The 25,526-nt window shown below is 46.4% G+C and overlaps 1 protein-coding gene across 1 annotated transcript in view; it reads right to left on the bottom strand.

Annotated features, from left to right (window-relative positions):
• LOC147673997 (polycystin-1-like protein 2) overlaps nt 1-25,526 on the bottom strand; it is a 915,503-nt gene that overhangs the window by 370,664 nt on the left and 519,313 nt on the right. The window contains exon 24 of the mRNA XM_086945086.1: nt 9,937-10,167. Coding sequence (XP_086801212.1) covers nt 9,937-10,167 — 231 coding nt within the window. The remainder of the gene's footprint in view (nt 1-9,936; nt 10,168-25,526) is intronic.

The raw sequence follows: 25,526 nt of genomic DNA, 5'->3' as shown, positions 1-25,526 counted from the left end.
AAAAAATGCTCCACAAACATCCTAAAACCCAAAAGAGATCCCAGTGTTGAGAAATGTATACCCGTAACTGAATAGTACGCTATAGTACTCTTTTGTTTTTGAAGCCCCATACCCACTATAATAGTAACACGCTCCTTCATTGATTCTCACCTGGTCCCTATTACCAGGATGGGCTCAGTCTTGTAGGAGCACTTTCGCTAATTACCTTTCTGGTCTATGAAGCTAAAAATACCTAAGGGTCACCCCAGTTTCCCTTTATTTTCAGTGCCTTCAGAATGGTTGTTTAAAAGCAATATATTTGAATATTTTTATCTTATCAATACATCTCCGAGATAGTTAACATGCTTTAGCCTGTCCACTGCCCACAGGTTCCTAGTCTTTCATAGGGACAGATATTGAACCCCTATTATTGGTTTAAGTCCAATCATACCCCCGCCAGGCTGGTAAGTTTCACAAGGAAGGCATACATAAACACACATACTTGCTTAGCCCATAGGCACAGTGTTTGGTAGTGCTTAGCTTATTGCACTTAGTAGTGCCCAAGTATTAGTCTATTATGCTTTGTAGGAAAAGTAGTGGCATGCTCCTGTACTCACATTAATCAATGGTGCCTTTTTGAAGATTCACCTACCATTCACCATCATTGATCCCTGCAGTGATCATGGATTCAGAACATGGATCATTTTTAATTGAGTCACAATCCACACCCTGCACTTGCCACTCAACCTTTTTCAACCTTAGATAGGATGCTAGTTTGTAAAGATGTAACTTGATCATTCATTTCATTGTCTATCTTTTCCAATAAAGGTCAAAATAATAGTTCAGTAAATTTTAAATTAACACAAAAGACATGCCCATCAGAGTTTATATCTGTGTACATTTCCGGAGAAGTTCTTGGTAGGGAAGATTTGATTTTACTGTATTCCACATGCTTAGCTGGCATATCATGGCTTCAAAGGCATGTACTATTAAAACTCAAATTGTTGCACTGCCTAAAATGAACAGACTATACATAAAGTTGTAATCAATTGCTGGAATGGTTGTGATTTTATACAGAGGGCATTTCCCTAATCCACTGCCTAAGTACTTTGCTAATATACCAACAGTTGATGTCCAGACAGAGTGCTGCTTGTGGAGAATTGGGTTTCACTTTGATTGCTATATACCTAAACAGGAGACTGTCCATAGGACCTCTTTCAGGGTTACATTGTAAGCTTCCAGTCTGTTTGGTTTTGCTTGGCATGAGCCCCTTTCTGTTGTTCATATCTTCAGCCTGTACTCCTCAGATTAGTGCTAATGAGAGTGAGAGCAAAATCAGGCAAAGGATTTGCTTATATTTGATTCAAGGTGTAGAGAGGATGGCATTTATCTGATGTAACCCCTTTATACCTTTCAAGGAATGATGAATGTTTCAGTCTAGGCATGAATTGCATTCTAGCTTTGCCAGAACGCAAACATTTGCTCTTCATCTAAAACTGGAAATATGCAGAGTTTGTCTATTTGAGTTGGATAATAATTGTGCCACTTTAACAGCAGAGCACATGTATCTCATATATGTGCATTTTCTATACCAGTATCTACATTCCAGTGAGCGAATTAAGAGGCATTATTATTATTAGTCTAGCGTTGAATAGATACAGTGACAGGAAGCACACACAAGGAACATAGGTAATTATATTTATATTCACAGCAACACACAGTTCTTATTTTTCGCTTTTCACTACTGATAAATAATAAACATCCCTCCAAGTAGTCTGATTTCAAGTTAAGACACCAGATAAGAGAGTTAGGAAACACAACTCATGAAGTAAATGGAGAAAGAGGCAATAGAGACTACAATCATGGAGTACAGCAGCTTCCAGGCAGGGTCTGATATACACAGCCCGAACCTCCACAGGACCAGTAATTGACTCTCAGGCTGGAGAGATCAGAGACCTTTAAAGGGTTAGTGGACGCAGAAGAACTTGTCTGATGACATAGATTGTTTCAATTCTCGTGTGTCACCTTACAGTTCGCTTTTGAAATTCCATTCCCACACATTTGGTGTTTTCCACTTTGTCTGTTTCTTTGGTCTTCCTTTTTCCACTTCTTTGTTCTCAAATCTGTATTTGTTTTAGGAAGAATTTTGGTATTTTGACTCCGCTCCAGTTTTTTACCTTGCTCCAGTTATCCCCTCTGATTGGATTGTCAATAACCTGTTTAGTCCTGGCTTTGGAATTCGCTTTTTGGTTTAGTGAATATGGTTCAGGGTTCCAGTGGTGAGGGGAGCTACTCGTTTTCGGTACACTGGTAAATGTCTGCGTTTGCCTGAGGGCTAGTTACAGCAATGCTTTGCCTCACACCTGGTAAAACGCATCAAGTGTTTCCATCCTTACCTGTTATAAGAACCCTTCTCCCATTATCTGATACTCACTGTCTCTTTTGTTCTCTCTCTTGACACTGAGTCCTATCGTGCCTCTGTGAAGCTGTGCCATCTTCTATCTCAGGTAATTCAGTCTAGGTCTTCTATCAGCCATCCGACTGCAAACAAATGTGCACTTTCTCTCTAATCCCACACCCCATTTCTCTCTAATCCCACACCCCACTTCCCCTGTTTAAAGAATCAGGTGTTCCCTACTGTTCTGGAGTGTGATATAGAAAGTAGGACTATCTAGCACAGGGTTCTCCAAAGTCGGTCCTGGAGGGCCGGATCCATGCCAGAGTTTCAGCAGATCCTATTAGATAAATGCAGTTATCTTAAAAATCTGCTGCAGCAAGAAATGATGGACGGAATGCTGAACGAATCAAGCATTCATCCCCGGTCAAGAGATCTGGGTTAAATTAATTGTTCTTTTGCTCACTATGCACCCACCCCAATTTTCAAACTGGAATGTCATGGGAGCAAAACAACTATGGATTAGGCCCAGATCTCTGTACTGGGATGAAAGTTTGACATTGTTCAACATTCTGTCCTTCAGTTGTTCTTTTTGCATTTATCACCCTAAGTGGGACAGGTACGCCCAGACATGGGTCCCATGCTCTCCATGCCACTGGAGTCAAACTAGCCTGGCTGATGCGGGATGAAACCCTGAAACCGGTCCCAGGATGCTTCCTTCCAGTTCAGGGAGGATCTGGACTGGCAGTTTGGGCTTGAATGTTACTAAGGGGTTCAAGGTACAGAATGATTTGCATATGGCTGGGTTCAAACTGGAATGGCATGGGGAGCAAAACAATGATTGATTTAGGCCCAGATCTCTGTACTAGGGTAAAAGTTTGACATTGTTCAACATTCTATCCATCAGTTGTCATTTTTCCATCGTATAAATCTGGCATGGATCCGGCACACCGGGACCGATTTAGGAGAACCCTGATCTAGAAGATGAGATTAAACCATGACGTCCTTTGGCCGGAATTGCAAAGGTTGTGACAGTGCTTAGGTAAACTAGTATACATTTACCCTTTTTCATTCCAATAATTTTTGTGTTGTGTGGTTGTAGAGTCAATAGTTTGTTCACATTCCTTCTGTTTTTCACAAATAAAGAATAAAGAGTCAACTTTAAAAAACAAAAACAAACTATATATATATATATATATATATATATATATATATATATATATATATATATATATATATATATATATATATATATATATATATATATATATATAATATATTTCATTTTCTCCAATTCTGTCCTCATTGAGAGGATGGGTAGGATGAATAACTGAGTTTCAATTCTTGTTCTTTTATTTTTTTGAATGATATTAGTTCACTGTGTTCTGTTTCTTTGTATAAACTGCACAGGGAATTGTTTTACCGCTAATTTTGTTTTTACCCTATATTTAAGCACAATAGATCAATCTCCAGTTTAGCTGTTATCTTCTCTCAGTTTCTATTAAGATGTTTTTTAAATTGAGACGTGATCTAATACAAGCAAAGCTGATATCAGTGTGTAAAGTTGATCTAGAGACATACTGATTGACCAGAAAATACTAAATTGTGGAAAACAATTTGTGAAATGCTGAGCAATGACTACATTATCTGGATTTTGGATTTAGCAGTCTCCAGGTGCTGAGTTACAGATCGCACATCGTGTTCTAGTCTGCAACATGGCGCACCCTTCATCGGTTGTGCTACGCATACACCTGAACAGAGTACCTTATTATGGAGAAAAATATGTTGCCCTAGTGCAGGTGAGAATTTGTGCCTGTAGTATGGACTGTACAGCATTAAAAGGTGGATTGATGGTTTAAAACTGGCGATTTGTCTTTCAATACAGAGAGACTAGAGGGTATTTATTTGAGGAGGGGGTTGAGGACCTTGAAAGGAGGGTGGTGCAGTTAGTGAGTGAATTCACATGTGAGGGATACTCTGCAGGGTCCCTGGAATCACCGTACAACCAGCGCCTAATTTGTACAAAATAAGGGTTAGGCCCTCATCAGGAGGACAGTGCAGCTTGCACCTTCCAGTGCCCCTGCCAGCGCTGCCAACTACAGTACCAACAAAAGTACTAACCATCACACCCTTAAAAATTTGATGATGTATACTATTTTAAGCCCCCAAAGCTATAAGAATGGATTGGGTGGCACACATTAGTCATTGTTAATGTACATTGTATTAATAAACAACTGTTGTTGTGCTCATACCTAAATTAGGCATACAGTGACACCATGTGGCAGACTGTCATAAGCGCCAGTGCTAACAATTAAGTGCCGGTGCTGAGCACCGGAAACCATCAGCTCAAATTAAGCACTGCATACCACCTACCAAGCGGCCCTCTCAGGGAAAAATTACACTCTGTAATCTAATTGGCACATAAAGAGAATGCCATAAAAGTGCTTTTTTGCCTGTGTCTTTAATACAGCGTGGTGCAGGGTCAAAGTTGCTCTCATGCACATGATGGACCGCCTCTTTGGGAACGCAGATATTTAGTGCCATCCAGATCTATATTATGACAGGGCCTCAAAAGAAAATAAGTCTAAGTAGCTGTAATGTAATTTTTGCTTACACAGATAGCACATTCAGACTAACTCTATCATGTTCATCCATACAGCAAACTACAACAGATATGGGAAACTGGTGTATTAATAAATGGTTTCAGTAGTATCTAACCACCTAAAACTACTTAAAATTAGCATAAACATATTAAACTTGATGTATTCATGTATACATTCATGTACTATTCCTTCTATGAAATGTACATACAGTTGTGGAAACTACTTAGGGATTGAATAATGCATTTCACTAAAACAATGATAGAGTATATTGTATTGTAAAAAGAAAGCAAAATATATTGGAAAGCAATATAATATAATAATAGCAATGTTAATGGTATTAGTAATATGACGTGATTAACTAAGCATAGTAGTTATACTGAAAGCTTCCCTTACAGCAGCTGAATCATTTAATTACTTGAGTGTTTTTTGATTGGATAATCTGATAAGATTAAATATAAATATAAATGTATCTAATATAATTAAAAAGTAATTTACATACAGGCATTGTGATTATGAAATTGAATTTAAGCTAGCCCTTGCTGGAGGAATCAGTGGGCACTCACAATACTCCCCCGACAGGGGTGATCACCTGTTGTATAGCAAAGAGATAGCGAATAATTGTAATAGACTTTGTAGAGAATGTCATTGCAATCATACGGTATGACACATACATTTACCAGTGTTGAATAAATTCAAACACACCATCCCTTCAGCATCTGTTTAGAAATAGGTCTCTCCCTCTTATTTCTACCATTTTTACAGTACCTTGTCCAGGATCAGAGAAGATATCTGGGATTTTGATTTACAATTCTTACTGAGCATTTAACCATGAAGTGAATCTGAAAACCGAATCCCTCAATCAATGCTATTCCTCCTTCGAATAGCATATATAATGTAGAATTTAATCAACGTCAACGTATTGTGCAGCTAACATGTCTTTAATAAAAAAGGGGAATCATGTAAAGCAAATTATAGGTGCTGTCATGCAGGATACGATCACTAATAATTGGATGAACACATTGTTGTAACATTCTATGTACATCTGATGACGAAGAGAAAGAATAATGGACAGAATAATGGACATTCTTAACCTTTATAGGAGAGTATGGTTTAATTCTTCTCATGTCTTAGGGGGTCATTATGATGGCGGACGGACTAGAGCCTGCCTGCCATCGTGGTGGGGATTGGGACCGCCGGCCATGGCTCCACAGTGTCCTTCACTCCAAATTAGGATGCGACCACCACCATGGTGGTCGCATCTTGCAATTTAACATTGCGGAAGGGTGCTGCTGACTGCAGCGCCTGCTGCGATGTCAAAAATGCAGGTCGTGCATTTCACTGCACTACGTGACAGGCACCACGAGGTGCCTGCTACTTAGCGCAGTAAAATGTAGGGGTTACCTTGGGTAACCCGCCAGTGCACCCACATCTCCCTCCAACACAAGGGGGGCCTGTAACGGGCCCCTGAAACCAATCCCCGCCAGCCTTTCCATGGCGGTTTTCCTGCCATGGAAAGGCTGGCTGTAGCCAGCATCGTAATTTGGCGGACGGTGCCAGATAGGCACTGCCACTTTTTTACGTATGCAGACCGCTCCATCAGGCAATCGTCACGATTGCCTGTGGCGGATCCGTAGCAGGCAATCTTTGCATCTGCCACGGTCTGATCGTCCCACATTCTAATCTGGCGGGCGGTGAATTGTTGTTCGATGGCTGAGGGATCGCCACCGCACGGCTGGGGGTGGCGGTCCCTCCGCCATCGTAATGACCCCCTTAGTCTTTCATAAGAGTGCTATTACGTGCAAGAAACGTGTTGGCCACTTCTCACATATGAAACACAAAGATGACCTTTGCTGGTGAATTTTATGTAGTATAATGGTGATGTAAGGTCCCATTAAGCACTGCCAATCAATCTGCTTAAATCTAATATTTCCAGAAACGAGTCTTGAATGCCTGCATGCCTAAGCCCATTCTGACTCAGACCCTGTACTCCAAAGCACCCCTTGACACTTGGATCTTATCCTATAATTTAAAGAGCCTGACATTGGAAAATTTGAAATTCACTTACCTCTGTCACTTAAATACTTTACAGCTTTATTTTCAGGGTGCAAATCAGGAAGCATCAGGAGCCCTTCTCAGTGTTTATCCGGGTTCCCTAATCCCCAACTTCCAGTAACACAATAAATGAGAGCCCATTTTGTCGCTTTCCACCTTATAACACAATTCGTAACCGGAAGAAGCTGTTTTCTACATATACCTGTCCTACTTTTCAAATCTACTCCTGGGTCACACCACAAAGGTTTAGTCAAATCATGACTAATGAATTCCATTACCAATAACTGGAAATTCTGAAAAAATATTAACCTTTTCTATTTTAATTGTCCATTTCAGACTTTGGAGGATGTGTACCAGTGTTGTTAATGTACTGTTTTTGCCCTTATTCATACATCACATCACCCATTCTCAGAACAGTTATATTTTCGTTGCTTGGTGTAATCCACCCTGACTAAAATATGGAAATCTAAATGTTAGCAAGGCAACATGATCAACAACGCAGATTGTACATTTTGAGGTATTTATGTAACCAATGTGCCCCAGCTAAACCAAATGCACAAAATATGTAAGGGACTTTCAGGAACTTTGATATGGATATTGCTAAAACTCCCTGTGTAACCTAGGAGCAAAGAAAAGAACATTTTCTTGAAATTGATTATCGGCCCTGATAGCAAGCCAAAATTTTATGCTTGGTCCAAAATCATTTCAAAAATCTTTAAGGTGTTCTTATGTATCTTAGAATAAAACATGACTGCTCTCGAAATAGGAAAATAGGCTCAAAAGATGATGGAAGGAATATTTTAGGTGACAATCGTCAGACATACCTGTGGTGATGGCAGAACAACAACTAAATGCGTGTTAATTATTAATGGTAACATTTCTTTGTAAATGCTATGTAAAACCAAGTGGCATTCCAACCACCATTCACACCCATACAGTCAAATCCTGTCTAAATTTGAAATACCCCCAGTGTGAACAGAGAGCTTGCAGGCAGCTCTGCCAAGTGTCACGCATCTTGGGTTAAACTAACGCATATCAGAATATTTTGCGCATCACTGCATGGTCCAAATTGAGTCACACATTTAAGGTGAGTACAGCTGACAGCATGAAATCGCATTTATGTTCATGGTGTTAACCGCTCCATGACCCCTGCAAGGTGCATTTTCAGTTTCCTCATGCAGGGGCTGCATTGTATGACCATGCCTCCTTAGTGGGCCTTGTGCGTAGCTGATCACAGCAAGTTGTTTTTTTGTTAGTGTTACTGTCCATGCCTGCCACCAAAAAGGACCTTACCTCAGAGCCCATTCAGCACCACATACTGCAGCAGATCAGGTGAACCTTCTCTGATCTCTCTGAGAAACATGTTGGACAGCTTAGCTAAGATATCACATTCTGGCTCCTGACAGTAAGATTCTGGATCAGACTGAGACATGACTGTCCTTTCACATTTGAGTGTTTGGCCCTCTGGACAGATGCAGACTTACTCTCTGCTGGTTAGAACTGCAGAAGGCTTCTTCTGGCTCACCATGCCAACCACAAACACCCCCCCCTCTCCCTGTCAGCTTGTAGACAGACATGATCGTTTTGAAAAGGTGGGAAAAGGTGGGAAATAAGTCAAAAAAAGATCAGCTGCCACATTCAACTTTTCTGAGGAGGAGGGCTGGACTATTGAGAGCAAAAAGAATGTTATGTAGGATGTCAAACTGAGGCGACATCTCTAGAGTCACTTTGAGTATAATAGCTGCAAAGAGACTGAATTGTGTTAGACAACCTTCACCCAGGCCTGCACAGGTTTTTGCAAGCATCACTGTAGGAACTGTAGGAAAGTGGAGCATTGTGGGGGGTGGGGGTTAGACCCCACCATGTAATACTATCCCAATACCCCAAAAATGGTCCTTGGACTCGCACTAAAAAATCCTTAGCTCAGCCCTGGTAGTATGGCAAAGAGCAGTCAGGTTTTACTAGAGGAACACGTGTTAAGCATTTTAGAGTATCAAGATAGACGAATAGTAATTGACACGATTTGAGAGAAAAAAGAGGCCATTTTATAAAAATAGAGTGTATTTTTATCTCAATTTAGACACCAAAGCAAATGAAATAGCATACATATAACCTGAGTTACAGATTTTTGAAGCATTATAAAATCACTGCAAAATAATACAGTGAAAATGTAGCGTTGCGGTCAATGTGAAAAACCACTTGTGACAATTGATCACTTGCAAGTCGAGTTGCGTTGTACCCTTGCAGGGTAAAAGTGATCTGGGTCCCAGGACCAAGCCATGACAGTCAGTTCAATTTTATCAGGCCCCGGGGATTCAGCCCTGATGCCAATCAGAGGCAGTGCAGCCTTTGAAGCTCACTGCCTTGATGTGCCAATTCACTAGCTTGCTTGGGAAGTGTGATGGTATGAGCCAAATGACAGGTTGTATGGTTGTAACTGTGACATGATGTATGATTGTAGACAACCAAAACTAATGAAAAGAGTCACCAAAACAAATGCAAGAAAGTGAGCTACTAAAGGTATACAGTTGTGTTGCTAAATTCTCCATTGAAAACAGGTTTTCGTTTTGTTAGGTTTCTGATTTACATACAGAAAATATGCTATCCAAACATGTTTGCAGTCTACCTCAACCATTTCTCCTTAGGGTGTTTCTATAAATAGCAGAGAACAGAAACAAATGCTGAAAAACAGGATAGGTTGATGAAGATCCATCTTTGAAAGTACACGGCTAGTTATAATTTATGATTCACCCATGTCAAGTAAAAAGGTGTATTTCCTGAATTTAAATAGTTAACCTCGCTTGTTGTCACAAGCAGACTTCTGAGGGAAGAAATGACAGGAAAGTGAGCAATTAGAACAGGCAGACTGTTCTGACAGACAGTAAACAGTTCCAGCAGAAAACATACCTTGGCATTGTCTTGAATATCTTTTCTTCTTGCCCAAATAACAACCAAAACATAAATGACGACGATGCAGCCAACAGTGGTAACTACCACTGGGTTATCCACAAAGGTGGCAAAGAGTTCTAATGTTTTGGTGACGTCAATAGCATTGGGCATCACAATGAAGGAACTTCCAAAGAAGGTGAGGTGGGTGCAGAGGCACTGGGTGCTGCTCGGAGTAGTTTTCGGGCCTACCTAAAAGTCAAGAAATTAGAATAATTATGTAAGTAACACAATTGTTTTTTTTATTTTCTCATTCTGTACTTCATATTTTCACCTGTTGTCCATCTTGGACACTTTTGAGTCGTTACAATTAATATTCATTCCATACTTTATCATCTAAAGAATTGGGTGAAAGCAAGAGATGCTGACGTTCTAAGGAGTCCATCAGGTACCAATCATGAGAGTCATTTTGGATCTTCACTTATTTGCATGTCCCAAAAGTTCTACCTTATTTCTGCCTTTCATTAATGTGCTGCAATGTGATTGGAAAAGGTTGTGGTGATTGTGTCTTACACCGTTAAACACACCGATAGAAAGGGGGAGGCAAAGCCACCGCACATCCTTCCTGAATGAAACACTCAAACACAACAAGGTACGGTAGCTCAAGCAAGATAGGAACTTTTTTTCTAATTTGAAGTTGAAGTCAGAGCCCTAGTTGGGCGTCACGGGAATTCCCTCAGATTACATGGGAAGACCTCACACACATGGTGTCATGCTTCATCACAGGCAACCATTCGCCACCCTGGTGGGACAATCCCACCAAGGCAGACTCCCCTTACTGATGGACTTAACCCCTTCCAGGCTCATGACGAGCTGAGCTCGTCATGAGGCAAAGTTGAGCTGCACTCATGACGAGCTGAGCTCGTCATGACCACACCCGTTTCCATTGACCTTCAGCACAGGAGGGGAAATCCTCAAGCAGCGATGGTGTTAAAGGAAAGGAAGGGAGTTCTTAGATAAAGGTTCACCTGGACAGATGGTGGGATCCAGATAAGTTAAAAAATACCTTCAGGAACCAGGGTGTATCACCTCTAATGTTGGGGACCTTAGGTATATCTAAAATCATCAAAGAAATAGCCATTGAGGACAATGGCTCAATCCATATCCTAAGACAACATTTTTAGGCCTCTGTAGTTTTCCTACCCAGGTTTTGGGCATTTCTCAGGGCCAAGGATCCCTAATAGACTGGCCTATTTGCCTAAAGTATATTACACACTAATTTTAGTGGATACCAGCTCCCTGGCCTGGGAGGGGTGATGTCCTCTATAGTCACACTTGCATCAAGAGGTCATCGTGCCTGTTAACCTGCAAAGACCCACTGACGTTACGGGTTATAATACCCAAGAACATCTTTCTGTTTTTTAACCCTGCCAAAGGATCTCAATGTAAAACGGAGTTAGGATCCAGAAGGCAATTTTAATTCACACAAACAAATCCCTCATCCTTAATCAAGAGCTCCGCTTACAAACTTGGTTGAGCCCATCCATCCACACTAGATGTAGTGGGTGAGGATCCAATTATGAAGCATGACACAGGTAGTACCCGTGGGTGAAGATCCTTCCATAATATTGAAGATATGCTAGGATCCCATTCATTTACCTGGGTGTGGATCCTACAAATATCTCAACATATGTCAGGAACTGTAACTGATCTTTCAGTAGAAAAGGATCACAACAGAAAAGGTTAACCCTCCTCTGTGTAGTTACAGATGTTGATAAATGGACAGTGGCACTACGTGTTATATCTGGGACCTTTTACATTGCCCATATTCTTTTTTCTCAACAAACCATAACAGAAAACATTGACATTGGAAGAAAACAGTCTACTCTACTTGTTTTATGAGTGCGGGGACTTCTTGTAGTGAAATGGATATAGGTACAAACATGGCTGTAGTGGGAAGACAAAATCAGGTCCGGCAAAAATGCACAAAACTAGCTCCGCTCCCTACCCTCTCTCTCTATGCTCTAGCTCTCTTTTTCTATCCATCCATTCTCACTCACTCCTTTTCACCTCTCTCTACTCCCGCTATGATCTTTCTCACCCTCTACTTCTCTCCACTTTTCTCTCTCTCTTGAAGCACCCCAGCATTTGCTGCAATTAACAACAGGGATCTGGAGAAAGTGACAAAGGAACAAGGAGCGGCTTTGCACTTTCAAAACTGGCTTTCAAGGCTCCAGCTCACTATGCAAATACCACATGGAATAGAAGGCCAGTTTGTCCCTTCTTTTAGCACTTTAGTCACAGGCAACCAATATTGGACCGTTTCATGGTCTGACAGGTCTGCATCCTACTCCTGGGAAGGAAATTTCCCAGTAAAGGGCACCGCTGAAAAGATTAACCTTCCAGCCTTCCAGGAAGTCCAGGTATGAACCTGGGTGAGTGTGTCAAACTTGGCTACCTCAAAGATGTGGGACAGAGACATCCTTGGCATATGACCAATGTAACATTTAAGTTTAGTTGGCAAGTGTCCCTGGATGATGAGCCGACAGGTTTCTGCGTCAATGTTCCTGAGGTTAAAGTAGCTGAATCAACACCAGTGAACCCTTCCTGGCCATGTTATGCCTGGTGTAGAGTAAAGCACATGGAACTTCCCAACAAAGGGAACAGATTGACAGTGACAATGGCTTCAGGGCATAATTGTGCCGGAGAACAGTAAGGCCTTCAAGGTGCTTTACTCTACAACATCGTTAAACTTGTTTTTAAATTGGTCTCCTTCCTGCAATGTTCTTGTATTTCCCAAAGCAATCTACTGATGAATCTGCTGTAAAACATTAATCAACGTGACATATTTACATCTTAGAGTGGGCGGGGTATTTTATTAAGGCATTGGAGGCAGTGCGCAGGGTGTGAGAAATACTTTTGTGAGTTAATATCTTTCATTAATAACATCGATGCATCATCAGCAGTGCACCTTGGGATTTGTAGGACCATGGGGAAAGGAGAGGGAAATAATTGGCTAAACTGAAGGGGTGGTGAAAACATACACGAGTTGAAAAGGGAGAGGACAGGAAGCAGTAGATTGCTTTGGGAAACCCAAGAACATTGCACGAAGGAGACCAATCTAAGAACAAATGGAGCTATGGAAGAAGGCTGGTTTAGCAAGGCTCACGAATAGCGGGTTAATTTAAGAACATGAGGTAATGGTGAATGGTTAGTGGGGGTTTGATGTTGGTAATGGGGAGAAAGGGAGGGGCACGCAGTTCGGAAGAAGGGTGTTTAATAATTTTGGAATGCGCACGGTTACACAGTTAGCGGGAAAACGTTGATTAAGGCGTACAATTATAACCTAGCATGAATCTGTTGATGCAATGTCGAATAATTTTTGTAAAGCACAAAGGTTGGAATATAAAGTGTAAATGCTCGTTGTTTTGAATAATTTCAGTAAACCCCTGAAGAAGGGCTAAATTTAGGCCCGAAATGCATTGGGAACATGACTGAGCTACTACGACTGAGGATGTTTTATGTAAACTTTGTGTCTCAGAAAAAGGCTTGGAATGGCATATCTGGAGCATTCGAAACTTTGAGTTTGCATAACGAATTGTCTCCCTCGTGACATGAGAAGTACTTTCAATCTAATGAAATGGTGGAATACTTTCAAGAATACTTTCAATAAAAGTTTTTGAACGTGAAAATTTCTTGGTAACTGTTGTGAACAGCATTAGAAATCTACTGTGCGTCCGGAATAGAGTGTCACTTCGCTCTAAGTTTAACGTATTTGGAATCTACGTGGTTGGAGGGCATACCACGTCTCCGGGCTGCACGCCGCAATGCCGGGTACCGGGGGAAGCACAGTCGCAGACTAGTCTTCCCCCGGGGTCATTCGCGCGGGATAGGACAGGAAGGGGAGGAGTTAGGGGGTGGGTATATAAGCGCAGGGGAGGAAGGGAACTTCCTCTTCCTGCGCCTGGCACCATCGAGAGGGAGAAAAAGAAAGGGATTTGTCCAGTGTAGGGTATTTTTGCAAAGTTTAGCTAATTTAGTGCGCTGTGGAGTACGCATTGTCGTCGGGGGCTGTTTCCACGGCAGCCGTTCCTCTTTACACGCCGGAAGCGTGAGACTTTGCGCCATGTCGGGTGAGGAGGTCTGGGCGGCCCTGCTGTTGTTGGCGCGGGCCGGGCGCAAAGATTTACTGCAGCCAGGTGTGTTGGGGCAGGCGTGGGTGGGGGCCACCAGGGGCACGCGAGCGGCCTCAGTGGGGGTCAAGGCCGCGGTTGTGGTGTGTCTCGACGACGAGCCAGACGCTAATGGGCAGGAAACCGATCGGAGGGGAGGGCGGAGGGCCCAGGGACCTGGCGAGGGGCGGGAAGCGTAAGAGCCTGCCCCCGCGGGCCTACCCTCCGATTGAGTTCCTGCCTGGGGCCTCCGGGGCTGCTGTGAGGGGCACGGCCCCCCCGCCCCAGCTTCTGGGGCCTGTTCACAATCCGCTTGGAGCGGGGGAGGGGGAGGGGCAGCCTTTCGCGGCCCCCTGTGCCGGCGGTGGGTCCAGGGGAGGTGTCCAAGGCCATTGAGGTAGAGGGTCAGGCTGATTCCCATGCCACCGGGGAGGGCCTGCAGGGGGAGACTGAGCCTGTGGAGGAGGGGCAGAGTGAGGAAGCCCCCATTGACCTGTCCACCAGCTCCAGGGCAGGCACCCCTGCCCTGGCAAGGTGTCGGGATCGGCAGCAGCTCAAGGATAACAATTGCCACTAACCTTCACCTTGTGGCCAGCGGAGACGACGTCAGATGAAATGCCTCCCAATAACTCCCGAGCACGATTCCCAACAAAGGGTGTTTGAAACCTCTGCGTGAACTCGCGCCCCGGGAAAAAGGGAAGTGGACAAATAATTAAGAGCTGTGATCTCTGTGGATCCCTCAAGGTCTGGCGAAAGAACTGCTAGTTACCAGGAAGGGCTTCCACTCTGCAGAAGGGGAAGATAACGCACAAGATATATCATCTATTCTTTCCTGAAGGGTAACTAACATATGCAAGACATCTATGTATTCCCTTACCAATGATATGCAGCTACACAGGGCGATTCTTTCCCTCTTCTTCTCAAAAGAAATGAAATGACACAAGGATTTAAACTGTCCTCTTCAAAGTTCATTGGAAGACGGTATGTGTCTTTGTGCAAAAGAAACGGAAGGATTCCGAACGTTATTCCAGGGTGAAGCCAAGACGAAATGATGTCCACAAAATAGGCGTTGTTTAAACAGCACAACGCAATCTTGTTTTTTCAGCGCTCTGGACTTTCTCCTCTGCGGAGTTCTCCGCCTTTCTCTGGAAGCAAGTCACGTTCCCTTATCAATTTGAAACGAATGGAATCGGAACGCGTCTTCGTATTCAGACGCGTTCAGAGCACTTTCGTTTAACCCCGCTGCCTACAATATCAAACGCGAGAAATGCATTTAAAACTGCACCGCGGCTTTCCCTGAAAGCACTCACAGAATTACGATGCAAGACACGGAGGAGGCGAGCCCGCGCTCCAACCGCAAAAGTACCTGTCACAAGTCCCGTATCAAACGCGATCCTTCTCACAATGTCCCGGACAACAAAAGCAGAAGTCTTCTAGCTGAGATCCGGCGGGGAACACCATCTGCCATCCCTCGACGAACCAGAAAGATTGACAAGCACCGCCTCAGTGGGAAGGAGGTGCTTATATGAGTTCCACCCTAGGTTCTGGTTCCGGCCCCTAGGCATGCTGGTAGTTGCAGTTCTCAAGACTAACACCCTCCACTCAGCTCTACCATTAAAACAACGGAACCTCCGTGAATGATAGGGGACAAGCCCTGTCGGTAATATAATCGCTACAGGACCCCCTGCCGAGGACCGCCGACCCGGCGGTCGCCCAGGCCTACCAGGATGCGAAGCATGAAAGAGAGCCACCAACTGAGGACAATGTAGGTTGTCCAGAGGCTCTCACGTCCTCTCCTCGGGCCCAAAACCTTTCCAATCTACCAGATACTGAACACTACCCCTCACCATACGAGAATCAAGGATCGCCTGCACCTCGTACTCCTCCTGACCATCCACCTCAACAGGAAGGGGCCGATCGGGAAGTCTCATACTGGGAGGACATGGCCGGAGCAGAGACACATGGAAAACAGGATGGATCTGCCATGAATCGGGAAGGGAGAGCCTCATTGCCACAGGGTTAATGACCTCCACTATAGTGTAAGGACCCACAAATTTCGGTTTCAGTTTGGAGACCCCCTTCAGATGAAGATGTTTAGTGGAGAGCCAAACCTTGTCCCTCACCCCATAGTCAGGCTCAGGGGTTCTTTTCTTATCAGCGTATGTTTTCTGAGAGGACTGCGCCTCAGCCAGATTGTGTTTAGCGGCTATAAGCACCGCCCTAAGATGTGCATGATGTTCATGTATACTAGGCACAGGGGAACGAACAGGCCAATCAAAAGGAAGAACATTGGGGTGGTAGCCCTGGAGGCAGAAAAAGGGAGAACAACCCAGAGTGCAGTGCACAGCATTATTGTACGCAAATTCTGCCATCCATAACAGGGAAGTCCATTCCAGATTGTTCTGCAGAGTGAAGCATCGGAGGTACTGTTCCAGAGTCTGGTTCAGGCGTTCGGTTTTGCCATCTGTCTGGGGATGGTAGCTGGAGGAGAGCCGTGCATCAATGTTCAGTGTTTTGCAAAGAGCCTTCCAGAACCGGGAAGTGAACTGAGTCCCCCTGTCAGTGATTAGAACACAAGGGATACCATGAGCTCGTACAATGTGTTGGAGAAACACCTCTGCCAGTTCTGCAGCTGTGGGCAGCCCACTCAATGGTACGAAATGTCCCATTTTCGTCAGGTGGTCTACAACGACCAAGATCACCGTCTTGTCGTCACAGGGTGGCATCTCGACTATGAAATCCATTGATAACGTATGCCAAGGCTGGGGAGGTATAGGCAATGATCTTAATAGTCCTACAGGTTTCGCATGGATCGCTTTTCCTTGTGCACAGATAGCACAGTTCCCAATGTAGTGTCGTACATCATCTCGCATTCGAGGCCACCAAAAAGAGCGTTCCACGCTGGCGATTGTTTTATACGTTCCCAATTGTCCACCCAGTGTGGAATCGTGGACCCAGGTGAACACTCGTTGACGTAGAGCCTCAGTTGGGACAAAGAGGGCCTTGCCATGATAGGCAAGATCATCTTTCACAGCACGATGCTCCGGATATTCCTGGACCCAGTCCTGTAAGTTCTCATTTGCAAGGGCAATCTTCAAGTCCTCCAGGAAATCCTGTGAGGACAACAGTGCATCTGAAGGGTTCGTCAAGCTCACACCTTGTAATATAAATGGAGGTTCGGTGTTACTGGTTCTACTCTGGTCGTCTGTTTCTCCGATGCAGGAAAGGGCATCCGCTTTCCCATTTTGGGGCCCCGGTTTATACTTGATGATAAAATCAAAGTCTGAAAAGAACAATGTCCAACGCAACTGCCGGGGGGTGAGCGCCTTGGCTGTTTTCAAAAACAACAAATTCCTGTGATCCGTATAGATTTCTACAGTGTGAGCTGCTCCCAGGAGATAATGGCGCAATTCCTCGCATGCTCTTTTAATAGCAAGAAGCTCTTTGTCTGAAATAGAATAGTTAATCTCACAAAGTGTACGTTTTTTCGAGAAGAAGGCAACAGGATGTATTTGGCCAGTCACAGGATGTCTTTGAGATAGCACACCTCCCACGGCATTTTGAGATGCATCCGTTTCCAGTATGAAAGGCCTTTGAGGATCAGGATGGCGAAGTATTGGAGCTTGCGTGAACTGTTTCTTTAGGAATCGGAATGAATTATCTGCATTCTCGCTCCAAACAAAGGGAGATTTCTTTCTCAAAAGGCTTGAGATAGGATGTATGATTTTAGAAAAGTCTTTAATGAATCTCCTATAGTAATTGGCAAAGCCAAGAAAGCTCTGCACCGATTTAACATTCTGAGGAGTATTCCAATTGGTGATAGCCTCAACTTTAGATATATCCATTTGGAATCCATGTTCATTGATCACATAGCCAAGAAAGGTAACTTCCCGAGCATGGAACAAACATTTCTCAAGTTTCGCATAAAGCGAATTTTGTTGTAATTTGCCGAGCACAATTTTCACATGATTCACATGTTTCGAAAAGGTGGACGAATAGACCAGAATGTCGTCTATATAGACGACACAAAACGTTTCCAAGCATCCTCGCAGCACTTCGTCCATGAAAAACTGAAACGCTGCAGGAGCGTTACACAGCCCAAAGGGCATCACCCTGTATTCAAACAATCCAAATTTTGTTCGGAACGCCGTCTTCCATTCATCCCCTTTTTGGACACGGACCAAATAATATGCTCCACGAAGGTCTAGTTTGGTAAAAAAGCGAGCTCCTTTCAATTGGTCCATCAGTACGGGTATTAAGGGGAGAGGGTATCGATTTTTGATTGTTACACGATTAATCGCTCTATAATCGATACAAGGTCTTAATTCTGCGCACTCCTTCTTAGGAATGAAAAACATAGGGGATGAGGCTGGTGACGTTGAATGCCTGATAAAACCAGATGCTAGGTAATCCTCTATATAGGTCTTTAGGTACTGTGTCTCCTTCTCCGTCAGTGCATACACTCGACTGCATGGGATGTCAGCTCCTGGTACCAGTTCAATACGGCAGTCATATACCCGATGCGGTGGTAATGTAGTAGCCTTTTGTTGATTGAACACTGGGAGATATTCCTTGTATTCTTCAGGAAGAATGGTGGCGCAACAATAACGCTCTGAGGAACTTTCGATCGCCAGACACACCGAAGGCGTTATACCAGGGGTGTTGGGAACCGGACTATCCCGTTTGCAGTGTTCCGTACAATAGTCAGACGATAAGGTAATGGTACGTGCCGCCCAACTGACCTTCGGATCATGAAGGGTCAACCAGGGCATACCCAAAATGATTCGAAATTGAGGCGCGTCGATGAGATCGAACTGAATGTATTCCTGATGGTTTTTGCTGGTTTGCATTAATAGAGGACTTGTATGATACGACACAGGACGAGAGGACAGGACTGTTCCGTCAACTGCCTTCACCAACTCGGGTTTCTCCTTCTTCTCACAAATGATTCCGAGTTTCATAGCATATTCCTGGTCGATGTAACTTCCTGTCACCCCGGAATCCAGTAAGGCGTCTTTATCCAATGCTTCATGGGAAGAGACCCACAGCGTAACCTGGAGATTCATATGGGCGACAGCTGGATGGAGCGTATTAGCGAGTACTGATGAGACCATAGATGATTGATAACCCAAGGCAGAGATCTCTTCCTGATTTGGGTTTTTTAGTTTTCCGCCTGCTCTCCTGCTTGTACAATCGCCTGCACACGAGGCATGAACGGGCGTCCCGGAAGTGCATTTCTTGCTCTACAATCTTTTATGAAATGGCCCCCTTTTCCACAATACAGACACTGTTTCAGTCGTCGCCTTTTCTCTCTTTCTTCTTATGAAAGGGGCCCGCGGATTCCTCCAATTTGCATAGGCTCAGTGCCTTCTGCTACTTTGGGTCGGTCTTCAGGGAGGTTTCTGAAACGGGGAGACATATACCGACCATCCCCCATCCTGTTTCTGTCCCCTTTTCGGTCCAGAAGTCGGTGGTCCAACTGGACGGTCAAATCTATGAGTTCTTCACAAGTATTGGGAAGCTGCACTACCTGTGCCAGGACGTCTTTAAGCTCCCCTCTCAATCCTTGATAGAATAATGTAATACGTTTACTAGTAGGCCAATCGGTTTCCACCACCAGTATGTTGAAGGATGTAATATAAGTCAACAGGTCCTGGGAACCTTGACGCAAAGTTAACAATTCCCTGTCAAGGGTCATCATATGGGATTTTCTATCAAACAGTTTCCGGAGTTCCAAGCAAAAATCTGAAAAGTTGTGCAACACGGGGTCATTCCTTTCCAGTAAGGGCACTGTCCAACTTGCTGCATTTCCACTCATATAGGACATCATAAATGCTGTTTTTGCTGGTTCATCTTGAAACACCCCAGGTTTACATAAGAAATGTAGTCTACATTGATTTAGAAATGTCTCGAATTTCCGGGGATCCCCAAAAAAACGTTCAGGGGGTGCCAATGGGATTCCCAAATTTTGTACTATATGTACTGTGTGGGTAGGGTCAGCAGGGGGAACTGTGTGAGGAAGAGGTATAGCAAACCCACCCCCTTCTGCTCCTACAGAGGGCATGTGTGTGGTGGTAACAGGCGGTGGCAGTGTGGCGGGTTTAAGTAAATGAACCCCTCCTGTACCCCTACGTGTTAGCCCTGCTACCTCTCTTCGTAAGGAGCCCACCTCTTTATGTAATACCTGAGATTCGGTTCTAGAAGTGTGCACTTCACGCTGCAGAGCGGCCAAGCTTTCCATCATAGAAGCCAATGCTCCTTCGACATCCATCGTCTAGGCCGGGCGTTATTCTTGGGCTTGTCAAGCTGTCGGGATCGGCAGCAGCTCAAGGATAACAATTGCCACTAACCTTCACCTTGTGACCAGCGGAGACGACGTCAGATGAAATGCCTCCCAATTCCTCCCGAGCACGATTCCCAACAAAGAGTGTTTGAAACCTCTGCGTGAACTCGCGCCCCGGGGAAAAGGGAAGTGGACAAATAATTAAGAGCTGTGATCTCTGTGGATCCCTCAAGGTCTGGTCGAAAGAACTGCTAGTTACCAGGAAGGGCTTCCACTCTGCAGAAGGGGAAGATAACGCACAAGATATATCATCTGTTCTTTCCTGAAGGGTAATTAACATATGCAAGACATCTATGTATTCCCTTACCAATGATATGCAGCTACACAGGGCGATTCTTTCCCTCTTCTCAAAAGAAATGAAATGACACAAGGATTTAAACTGTCCTCTTCAAAGTTCATTGGAAGACGGTATGTGTCTTTGTGCAACAGAAACGGAAGGATTCCGAACGTTATTCCAGGGTGAAGCCCAAGACGAAATGATGTCCACAAAATAGGCGTTGTTTAAACAGCACAACGCAATCTTGTTTTTTCAGAGCTCTGGACTTTCTCCTCTGCGGAGTTCTCCGCCTTTCTCTGGAAGCAAGTCACGTTCCCTTATCAATTTGAAACGAATGGAATCGGAACGCGTCTTCGTATTCAGACGCGTTCAGAGCACTTTCGTTTAACCCTGCTGCCTGCAATATCAAACGCGAGGAATGCGTTTAAAACTGCACCGCGGCTTTCCCTGAAAGCACTCACAGAATTACGTTGCAAGACACGGAGGAGGCGAGCCCGCGCTCCAACCGCAAAAGTACCTGTCACAAGTCCCGTATCAAACGCGATCCTTCTCACAATGTCCCGGACAACAAAAGCAGAAGTCTTCTAGCTGAAATCCGGCGGGGAACACCATCCGCCATCCCTCGACGAACCAGAATGATTGACAAGCACCGCCTCAGCGGGAAGGAGGTGCTTATATGAGTTCCACCCTACGCCACCTGCTTCCGGCCCCTAGGCATGCTGGTAGTTGCAGTTCTCAAGACTAACACCCTCCACTCAGCTCTACCATTAAAACAACGGAACCTCCGTGAATGATAGGGGACAAGCCCTGTCTGTAATGTAATCGCTACACAAGGCAGGAGCCGGCCGGGAAGCCGTGGACCGGGGTGGGGCGGTGGTCTTGGTTTCCATGGGTGGGGTGCCCGGGTGGGCTCGTGGTTTTGGGCAGGGTGGTTTCTTCCCCCTGGGGGCTGAGCTTATGGGCTACTGCCCGCCCCCGCCCCCTCAGATCTGGGGCGCGCTATCTTGGGAGGACAGGGCCAGGGAGGAGAGGATCCTCAAACAGATCTGGGAGGTCAGGTGGGCTGAGCAGGCCAGGGTGGGAGCGGTGTGGGGTTACGAGGTTGAGGGCCCCCCCACCCCGACCTCTGAAGAGGAACGGGAGGCGGAGCTGGAGGAAGAGCTTAGGAGAGTCAGGGCTAGGAAGAACGTGGTGGAACCCCCACCCCAGAGAGTTATGGCGGGCGTAGGGACTGCCAGGACGGCTTTGAGGCCCGATGGTGCTGGGGCCCACTCAGGCTGGAGCGACCTGAGGGGCGGGAGGGGATCCAAGCTGGTGGCTGTCGGCAGAGCCCAGGGGTGCCTGGCGGGGCGCAAGACGGCCCCAAAACTCAGGACAGAAGCAGTAGGGCAGTCTGCGGCAGCTGTCCCTCCACCGAGGGCTCGGGCTCCTGCGGCACGTGTGGAGACTGGCATGCGTGCTCATGGGGGTGTGCAGAAAGCCGTGAAGAGAGCTGTGAAGGAGGTGGAGAGTGTACGTGTGGATCTGGAACCGGTGCATGAGTTGGATTATGGCGCAGAGAGTGATGAGCTGGAGGACAGGGAGGTGTGGGATGACTCAGAAGGCTTAGGGGGTGCTGCGGACAATGGCGACATTGGTGTTTTGCAGGCCCCGGCGTCGATGAAGACCAAGGCCAGGACGGCAGTGGTCCAGGTGACGGTGCCCAGAGAACGGCCCAGGGAACGGACCACGGCACTCACAGGTGAGGGATCCTGGTGGGCAGCCTGGGATGACGGTCCCCGGGGGGGGAGGGGCGTAAGAGAACCTGCAGGTCAGTGGGAGTGGGGGACGATTCGGTCCGGGAGTCGGAGAAGCCATCGGGCGGTCCACCTGGGGATGGTGAGAAGGTGGACGGTAAGTGTGTGACGACAGGGATGCAGACTGACAAGGGGGATGGTAAAGAGGAGAAGGGTGTGAAGGTTCCGAAGAAACTGCCGTATATGGGTTTGGCTATGCCATTGGGTTCGCATCTCTCAGAGAAACTAAGGGCACGGATTTGGAGGCATGAATTTGTGGAATGCCTTTAAGCTACTACATAGGGAGGTGCACGCAAAGGAGGGGTCCAAAGAGGAGGGGTGGGAGCTGACGAGGCACCCTAGGGTGCCAGTGACGATGGAAAACTGGACGTCAGCGTTCTTGATTTATGCCAGTATTTACTGCGAGAAGTATTTGGACAGGGCGATTGCGCTTTTCAAATACATGGACATCATTCGCAAGGCCCAGATGCAGTTCCGGGGTTTTGCCTGGCTGAGCTATGATGAGGAGTTTAGAGCTAGGGTCAGTGCGAATCCCGAGAAGAGTTGGGGGAAGTTGATCAGGAACTCTGGGTATAGTGGATGGCGTCCACACACTCCACTGCGTCCACACACACGGCCAGCGGCTTGCCGGTTCTGTATCGGTCTATTCCCCCGCGTCCCGCCCAAGGCGGGGCGGGGGGGTGGAACAGTGCCCAACACCATCGTCTCGGGTCAACAGTCTAAGCCAGGGGGATATTCCACAGGGGCCTGTTGGAGCTACAATAAGGGGTATTGTTCCAGATATCCCTGTAAGTTTAAGCATGAGTGCTCGAAATGCGGCGCGAAACATGCCCTTACTCAGTGCCTCACCCTCGCTACGCCCTTCGAACAGTGGAGGAACGCCAGAGGTTGGGCCACCCTGGACAGAAGGGCACCTACACCGGTTAGGGTGAAGGCGATGGCCCCCTGGCTCTAGTGCTACCTGGATCAGGAGGCAGCGGCGCGGCTGTTCTGGGGCTTCACGGAGGGTTTTAGAGTGGGCTACCAAGGTCCTAGGGAGTGCCGGTGGGCCGACAACTTGAGATCTGCTAAGGAATTGCCTAGGGTGGTGGCTGCGAAATTGAAGAAGGAGGTTGAGGAAGGAAGGGTAGCTGGCTCGTCTACTGACTGGCCTTTGGCGGACCTGATCATCTCTCCATTGGGGGTGGTGCCAAAGAAAGAGAAGGGTGAGTTCAGGATGATACACCACCTGTCATGGCCGGAGGGCCAGTCTGTGAACGACTTTATTGCAGAGGAGGATTCTAGAGTGCTCTATGTGTCAGTGGACGATGCGATCCGTCTGGTGAGGGTGTGTGGGGCGGGGGCGGGGGCTGAATTGGCGAAATGCGACATCAAGTCAGCCTTCCGTTTACTGCCTATTCATCCGGCGGATTTTTCGCTCTTAGGAATGCAGTTTGGGGGGGGCCATCTACGTGGACAAAGTTTTGCCCATGGGATGTGCCATATCCTGCGCTCTTTTCGAGCTATTCAGCACTTTCCTGCAGTGGGTCATGGTGCGAGTCAGTGGGTGCCGTGTGGCCACTCATTACTTGGATGATTTCCTCTTCCTGGGGAGGGCAGGTTCCGGGGATTGCGGCAGGGCCCTGTCGTGATTCCAGGAGATGGCCCTTCAGTTTGGTTAGAGAAGACGGCTGGTCCCAGCTGTTGCCTCACGTTCCTGGGGATTGAACTGGACTCGGTGCAGTGGCTGGCGCGCCTCCCTGCGGCCAAGGTGGCGGAGATACTGGCATGTCTGGACTGGGCGGTTGGGGAGAAGCGGATTCCTTTGCTTGCGGTTCAGAGACTTCTGGGTTTCCTTAACTTTGCGTGTCGGGTGGTGCGTGCAGGGCGGACGTTCTGTAGGCGGCTCGGCATGGCCATGTCGGGGGCAGTGCTTCCACATCACAGAGTCAGGATTTCCATGGGTGTGAGGGCAGATTTGAGGACCTGGATGACATTCTTGCAAGATTTTAACGGTGTGTCCCTGGACTTTGATGAGGAGAGGGCGGTCTGGCAATGCCAAATTTACTCTGACACGGCTGGGTCAGCGGGGTTTGGTGTTTTCTGGGACGGCAGGTGGTGTGCGGAGAGCTGACCGGCCTCCTGGCTCAAACAAGGGAGGAGCATTGCTTTCTTGGAATTCTTCCCTTTGCTGGTGGCACTGGAAGTGTGGGGGCGGAATTTCGGAACAGGTCGGTGCTTTTCCATGTGGACAACATGACGATGGTGGATCTGGTGAATCATCAGAGGGCAAGGGACCTGAGAGTGCTGCGGCTGTTGTGGAGGTTCATGCTGGCATGTTTGCGGTTGATTGTGGTGTTTCGAGCAAAGCATGTCCCTGGGGCGAATAATGACATTGCGGATGCTTTGTCTCGTTCGCAGTGGCAGCGGTTTCGGCACCTGGCACCGGGAGCGGATACTTGCAAGACCGAGCTGCCCGCCGGCATCTGGGCCTTGGGGGAGTGAGGATGATTGGCCTGGTGGAGGGCTCTGTAGCAGACACCACGAGACGGACGTATCGTCTGGCATGGTCTGAATTAAGTGCTTTCATGGGTTGGAATCCGGATTGCGTCATGGTGGTTGAGTCTGAGGTTGAGCAAGGGCTGAGACGGTTTGTGCTGGACTGTATTGATAGGGGTTTGACTGCGGCCACGAGGTCTGGCAAATTGGCCGGGATATCCTTTTACTGTGTCTTGTTTCTGGGTTTTGATCCGACTAAGGATGTGATCGTGAGCAGGATGTTGCGGGGTTGGGGCAGGGAATGCAGGAGTGGGGGGGAGGGAGGCTGCGGGAAGCGGTTACTTTTGAGTTGTTGGTCCGGCTGGTTGGGGTGTTGCCGGAATGTTGCTATGACCTGGTGGAGTTTGGCCTTTTTCGATTGTGTATGGTGTGGATGTTTTTCGGGGCTTTCAGGGTGTCTGAGTTGCTGGGTGCAAGGGGTATGGCTGGTGGGTTGTTCGAGGAGATTCGGGTGGATGGTGGTCGCTTGGGTATTTGGTTGCGGT

Source organism: Lissotriton vulgaris, chromosome 12 (genome assembly GCF_964263255.1).
Source record: "Lissotriton vulgaris chromosome 12, aLisVul1.2, whole genome shotgun sequence".
NCBI lineage: Eukaryota > Metazoa > Chordata > Amphibia > Caudata > Salamandridae > Lissotriton > Lissotriton vulgaris.
This window is presented reverse-complemented; position numbering and strand designations above follow the sequence as displayed.